The 7610-nt window shown below is 39.3% G+C and overlaps 1 protein-coding gene across 1 annotated transcript; it reads left to right on the top strand.

Moving 5' to 3' along the window:
- The first annotated feature begins 2134 nt into the window (after positions 1-2134).
- LOC143400814 (olfactory receptor 10C1) lies at positions 2135-3076 on the top strand. Its single transcript, XM_076857811.1, has one exon. The coding sequence runs from the start codon at positions 2135-2137 to the stop codon at positions 3074-3076; it is 942 nt and encodes a 313-aa protein (XP_076713926.1).
- Positions 3077-7610: the final 4534 nt, after the last annotated feature.

Raw genomic sequence — 7610 nt, 5'->3', positions numbered from 1 at the left:
CCTCTTTGAGCCACTGGTATTTCCATTACTTTTAGCCAAACCTAATAAAACAGATGATGTAAAGAAAACTAAGTGGGAGATCTAATATAAGCAAATCCTAAAGTTATAGGTACAGGAACCTATAAATTAGCTTATTTTTAAACCAGTTTGAGTTTGAGGCTTATTATTTTAACAGTTGTTACATGTCTAAAAAAACATCTTTTCTGATGCAAAATTTATCAAATGTAGGAAGTGTGTAAGAACACAAAGAAACAGATCAAAAATTAAATCCAAATACTAATGATGTAAAGATGACTCTTGTATAATAAGTGAAAAAAAAATCCAAGCAAGAAAAATTCAGGACCAATTTTCAAGAAAATAACAATTATCAATCAGCTCACTAGTCAAAATATGTTTATGTCTCATCTATATTCTTAATTCTATGAAAAATAACTAAAATACATGAGATTCTGTGTATAGCTAAAAATAAATTTATTATTAAACTATATCAAATTCCATAAGATAGGTAAAATGGCATTATTACTTTTTGTAGGTGTAGTAGGACATTGACAGTGAGAGAAAAAATTTTTGAGAAAGGAAAAGGACACAAAAAAGATCAACCCAGAGGTATTATGGGAGAGTTAAAGGAAACCAATATTCCTGGACATTGTCTCTGAAATATTCTTGACAGGTCATCCTTTACTTTTGGTGATTTAAGGAACTAACTCTAAAATAACAGATTAATTAGTTATTTCCCATTGGAAAGTCAAATATACTTGGAGATTCAGGTCCTCAGAGACCTTATGGAGACACCAAACCTACGAGTATGTTTCTCATGAGGATCTGCTATGTAAAGAGAGGATAATATAAGCAAGTCATCAAATGCTACCTGCCTTTAGCCTAGTTATTTCTCCAAACAGAGAAACACCATTCCAACAATATCCTGGAAAACACTGAACAACATGGAATAAACCAGAGATTCTCAACTGCAAAAGGATATCAATGTGTGCACTTGTATTTCTAATATGCATCCTTAAATATGGTTATTTTGCACAGAATTTTGATTTATGTATCTATGTGTATCTTTCCATGTTAATATTTTTATGTTAAATGAGTTTTGACTTTCATTGTTATCTGTAATGAAGTTTGTATTTGTATACAGTGTGTGTATTTGACTTTAAGTGAGTCTAGCATCTGAGGATGTTAGGTTATTCTCCTGTGCTTATATTTAGAAACACAATATGTTAGTGTATGCATATGTAGAGTTTATGTGAGTGGTCTGGGGATTTGTATATGTGATATGATATAAAGGGGTGAAGTTTGAGAGTCTGTAAGATGCAGAAATAAGCAACTGAGAAAGGTCTTGTTATCTCCTTCCAGAGCATTTAAAAAAAAAAAAAAAAAAAACTAGAAAGACCCTCTGGAAAATTGAACTACTTAACTGCCTTCAGGACCTTAAAAGAAATGATTTATCCAATCCCTTCTCTCCCCACTGAAAACCATGAAGTTCATCTCATGGTGAAATGATAGAAAAGGAAGAGGTTGAGGCATCTGGTAACTGGAATAATAGCTGGAAAGGGGCAGGAAATGAAAGGAAGAGGTAAACATTAGACCAGAGAAAAGCCAAGTTAAGAGAAAAGAAAAACGTGGAAAAAGGAAAAGAAACAGAAAAAGCGTCAGCAGGGAGAGGAACAGGAAAGAAATCCTCTTTACTTGGAATGGGTTTTTTCATGTCCTGAACACAGAACAAAGTCTGGCTTTGAGCAGAAAAACATCTACTGGGAGGGAAAATTCCATCCCCAGCCCTGCAGCAAGGCTGGGAAACAGAGAAAAGGGGGCTAGAATGATACAACACTTCACCCAGGAGAAACCAACCCAAATTCAATGCTTTATCTGAAGGTAGGCACCATCAGGAAGAGATCAAGACAGCTGGGCTCAGAGAGACAAACATTTGCCCAGGGTTCCAAGAGTGGGCCAGGGCAGGGGCAGCTGGGCTGCCTCATTTCAAAGACACTGAAAGCCTAAAAGAAAGGGAGTCCCAGGGCTTTGATCCAATGCAGAGAGAGGTCATTTTTTACCTCGTCACAATTCTATACCGGTGGCGACTCTTCTTTGCCTTGTCTTTTTTCTTCCCATCAAAAGGGGTGTGAGCAGGATGAGCACCAACGCTTCCATGGTGGTAACTGAATTCGTTCTTGTTGGCTTCTCCCGCCTGGCCCACGTCCAGGGCTTGCTCTTCTCTCTCTTTCTCACGGTCTACCTGCTCACCGTCACAGGCAACCTCCTCATTGTGGCGCTGGTCTCAGCGGACCCTGCACTCCAGTCCCCCATGTACTTCTTCCTCCGAATCCTCTCGGCCCTGGAGATGGGGTACACGTCGGTCACGGTGCCCCTGCTGCTTCACCACCTCCTCACTGGTCAGCGCCACATCCCCCGCTGGGGCTGTGCCCTCCAGATGTTCTTTTTCCTCTTTTTTGGTGCCACCGAGTGTTGCCTCCTGGCGGCCATGGCCTATGACCGCTACGCAGCCATCTGCGAGCCCCTCCGCTACCCGCTGCTGCTGAGCCGCCGGGTGTGTCTGCAGCTCGCAGGCTCAGCGTGGGCCTGCGGAGCCATGGTGGGGCTGGGCCACACCTCCTTCATCTTCTCCTTGCCCTTCTGTGGCCCCAACGCCATCCCTCACTTCTTTTGTGAGATCCAGCCTGTCCTGCAGTTGGTGTGTGGAGACACCTCACTCAATGAATTGCAGATTATCCTGGCTGCTGCCCTCATCATCCTCTGCCCCTTTGGCCTCATCTTGAGTTCCTATGGGCGTATCCTGGCTACTATCTTACGGATCCCATCTGCAGCTGGCCGCCACAAGGCCTTCTCCACTTGTTCCTCCCACCTGATCGTGGTCTCCCTCTTCTACGGCACTGCCATCTTTATCTATATTCGCCCTAAGGCCAGCTATGATCCAGCCACTGACCCTCTGCTGTCTCTCTTCTATGCTGTGATCACCCCTATCCTCAACCCCATCATTTATAGCCTGAGGAACACTGATGTCAAGGCTGCCCTAAAGAGAACCATCCAGAAAATGGGGCCTGCAGAGGTTTGACAAGGAGAGCGACAATGATGACTGTAGCCAGGACCCCTAGTCAATCTCAAAACACCGAGGAGCAAAGGAAGGGGTGGAGCAAATGAGGCATAGGTCTCACCTCGGGGAGGACCACCCTGTCAAGAAGACAGACTTAGCCTTGAAGAACTACTTGGAGTCAAGCCCCTGAAGACCCCCTTGATACTCACATAATCTAAACAAACATGAAATTCAAGAGAGAAGATCAATTTTACAAGCAGAACAATCTGACAACTAAGAGAAAAGTTACAACCCCACCAAACTGCCAAGGTAATAAAATTTTCAGCAATGATCCTTAAAGTCATTTAACACTTTTATATTCTAGGGAAGCCATTTGTTTCCTGGGTAGTACTCCTGGCTAATATGGTAGCAATATGTAATTATCCCTAATAAAATCTATCACCAGGCAAAAAACAAATCTCTTAAAAAATTTTTATTGGTGCATTATAATTATATATTTTAGCAAACTCTCTTGTCACATATTTAGACATGTACACAGTATGATTTGGTCTATTTCATTCGTCAGTACTTTCAAATTGTCTCCTTTCCTCCCTTCCCAAGTCCCCTTCCTCTACTCTTTTGAGCTCTCATCTATCTTCATGAGATTCCACCAACCCCTTTCCTTTTTTCTTTTTTCTCTCTAGCTTACACATCTGAGAGAAAGCACTGAGACTGGCTTATTTCACTTAACATGACATTCTTAGGTTCCATCCATTTTCTTTGCAGAAGACATAATTTTGTTCCTTATGACTGAGTAGAATTCCATTGTGACTATATACCACATTTTCTTTATCATTCACCCACTGACAAACACCTAGACTGGTTCCATACTTTGGTTATTGTGTACTTTGCTGCTATAAACATAGGTAAGCATGTATCACTATAGTATGCTGATTTTAATTCTTTTAGATAAATACTGTAGAGTGGTGTAGCTGGGTCAGTCAATGTTCCTAGTCAAAAAGCAAATCTCCTAAGATGTGAAGAAGGGCCAGAAAAAAATCAATGAAGGTAAGTTCTTATGAAAAGCAGTACGACACAGTGGTTAAGAGAATAGATTTTGATGTCAGATAGATTTGAATTCAGTTTCTTCCAACAAGCAAATGATGCAATCTGTTTGAGCCTTAATCTCCTTATGCATAAAATTGAAATAACAATGGAGTCTATTTCTTTGTGGTTTGTGAGAATTTATAGACTTGTAAGCACCAAGCTTAGTATCTGGCACAAACTAGTATCTCAAAAACTGTCTCAACAATGAGTCAGACAGATCAGCACAAAGGATAATATCCAGCTCACATTTCATTCCTTTGCTGGGGAAAGATGATGAAAAAAATAAAATAAAAGGGAAAAAAAAAAAGAGTATTCTTTGTGTCAGTGGCACTGGGACCAATGAGACCCAAAGGAAGGTACAGAAAGAAGCTCCATACATCAAGACTATAGGAAACTGCCACACAGCACAAAGGTAAGCTAGAAACAACCAGGATAATGAAGAGCAAATATAACAGCAATGAAATGCAGTAGTCAGCGACCCTCAGAACAAATAAATAATCTGAACTAGTTAATTTTTAAAAAATGCCTTCAAACTTGGAATGGAACCACCATTTGACTGAGCTCTCCCACTCCTTGGTCTATACCCAAAGAACTTAAAATCAGCACACTACAGTGATGCAGATTGCATGAATGGTGTGACTCTACATCATGTACAACCAAAGAAATGAAAAGTTGTGTTCCATTTGTGTAAAAAGATAAAATTAAATTTTAAAAATGTAAAAAGTGAAAAAATACCCTCAAGATGCAAGAATTCATTCATAATTTAAAGTATAACCCACATACTTTTTCATATACCCAACACCTTTATTTTGTGCCATTGCTGTTTGACACTGTGGTGAATACCAATTAAATACAGGGGGTGATTTTGCCCAGAAAGTCTTTTCTGATTGGAGAGAACACATTTATTCCTGTGAAAACTGTCAGAGAGCCACAAAAAGTAGAAATGCTGTACTCAAAACACTAAAGAGAAGGGACATAAATGGTTACTCTTCCCTTCCCAGAGAGAAAACAGGGCCTTCTCCACACTTATTTTATCAGAGTAAAACCTCAACATAATTGCTCTTCAGTACTTATCAAAACTCTCATAGATAGAAATGGCGTTTAGGAAGAGTTGCCTATAGGACTGCTAAAACAATAAACTTTTCCTCTAATCACTGAAAATCTAATCTCCAGGCTGAAGCAGACCATGGGAGAGCTGTATATTTAAAATGCATTGTTTTTGCCTCCTAATTATCTCCACGTACCCACCCTTGGCAGAAATGTTCTTGCTCACAGGTGATTTGGCATTCTGCCACTGATTTCCATTGGTTGCCATTAGGGAAGATTACAGGAAGCAACACTATGAAATTCTCAAGAGGAAAAGTTTATCCCACATCTCCATGGTAGAAATACCTGTACTTTTCCGGTCATATAAGCAATAACTTTTTTCCTTACTATTTTATGGAGGCATCATCAATATATATAAATTGCACATACTTAAATGTAAATTTTGTGTTGACTGTGTGTGCACTATGAAACCATCAAGCAATTGTGAAAGAACATACCAGCCTCCCCAAAGCTTTTCTCATGGCCTTACTTCCACCCTAACCGGCATTCCTCATTCCCAACAAACTTTGATCTGATTTTCATCACAATAGTCTGCCTTTTCCAGAGTTTTATAAAGGAATCTTTCAGTCTATGTGTTACTGGAGACTGAAATGAGGACCTCACACATTTGAGACAAAGACTCTAATGCTGAACTACATCCTCAGCCCTTTCATTTTTCTTTTTTAAGAAGAAGAAAAAGTTTATTTTGGGCTCATGGTTTCAGAGGTTCAGTTAGCCCTTTCATTTTCAGACAAGGTCTTGCTAAATTGCTGAGGCTGGCCTTGAACTTGCTATCCTCCTGCTGCAGCCTCCGAGTAGCTGGGATTATAAATGCATTCCGCTGCACCCAGACTTCTTTCACTCAATATAATTTTTTGAGATTCATTCATGCTGTGGTGTACAGCAGCTCATTTCTGTTCATTTCTAAGTGATATCTTGTTGGAATATTCCACAATTTGTCCATTCACCTGTTAATAGAAATTTAGATTGTTTCCAGTTTTTTATTCTTACATATAAAACTTCTATGACATTTGTGTACAAATTCTGTATGCTTTCATTGCTCAAATGAATATACAGAAGTGGATGGCTGCATGCATCCATCCAGGAGGTATATGCCTAACCTTTAAAAAGAAAATAATCACTTGTTCCTCTTTGTGTGACAGCCAGTAAGTTTATACCAGAATTTGCAACTTGTGTCCCAGAAATTTGCAGAATTCCTCAAACTACACTTTGAACTACTTACCTGGTTTCTGGCTCCACATTATTTTGTCTACTCTTTTTTTCTTTCTCTACTCTCCCTCATTCTTTTTTCAACATATTTATGTAAGTCACATTAAAGTCTTTCTGGGACATGGCTTAGATCCAGCAGGCAAAAGAAAAAAAAAATGTAGGGGTTATTGTTGAATGGAGCAAGCCCTGGGTTAAGACTAAAGACCTGGATTGCAAGCTCCACTGTTACTAAAATTTTATGTGATCTAGAAGTAAATGCCATTCATTGTCTTCTGGTTTTCAGCAACATCATAAACAGAAGGGCTGAATTAAATGAGCTGTTGGGTTACAGCTCCACTGTTTTATGTTTACTTCCCCAAGAACCCTCTGTTTTTCATACCTGATTCTCTTACTGAGAACCGAAAAGAAGATTGTGGTGAATGCTCTTCTACTATCTATACCAAGAGGTCTTGAACTAAATTAATCCTAATATGTATATTCACTTGATGGTTATGGCAAACTGCATTAGCAAGTTTCTAAATTCATAACTCTGATCCCAGCTCTAAAAGTGAAGCAGACAAGTTTCTGTTTCTTTTGTTTATAGAGATTTCAGTAAAGAGCCAATGTGTACATGCTCATCTGTAAAGACAAAGACACAGAGAGGAACCACTTACTAGAGGGATCTTTGGGTGACCAAGGTCCAACTCCCCATCAAAGTTGAGAAGGATCAAATAACACCTGTTCCAAATATCCAGTGTGCTTTTTGTACCATCTCTCTGGTAAATGTTAATTGTATTTATGAGCTACATCGAGCAGCCAGCATCTAATCTAGAAAATGCAGTATCTTGAATAGGGCCATCAGCTCAGGGCTTATATAATTTTTTGAGATTCATCCATGCTGTGGTGTATAACAGCTCATTCCTTTTCATTTCTGAGTGATATCTTGTTGGAATATAACACAATTTGTTCATTCACCTATTGATGGAGAATAGATAAATCGGGGAAAGGGCTTATCAGCAGAATAGTGTTAGAATGCAGTCTCCTAGGGATATGGTGGATTTGTAAATCAGGCACATGTACCAGAAACATTAACATAGCAGCCTGACTAGGTTCCTAAATTCCACTCATAAAAACTCTAAAAGCTTCTCTCTTTGCATCATTTTTTGTTCTATTG

This window comes from Callospermophilus lateralis, chromosome 6 (assembly GCF_048772815.1).
Source record: "Callospermophilus lateralis isolate mCalLat2 chromosome 6, mCalLat2.hap1, whole genome shotgun sequence".
Taxonomy (NCBI): Eukaryota; Metazoa; Chordata; class Mammalia; order Rodentia; family Sciuridae; genus Callospermophilus; species Callospermophilus lateralis.
The sequence above is the reverse complement of the archived record's forward strand: the minus strand, read 5'-3'. Positions and strand labels throughout refer to the sequence as shown.

Excerpts from the sequence above, each read along its gene's own strand:
- LOC143400814 (XM_076857811.1), top strand. The coding sequence starts at position 2,135 with ATGAGCACCAACGCTTCCATGGTGGTAACTGAATTCGTTCTTGTTGGC.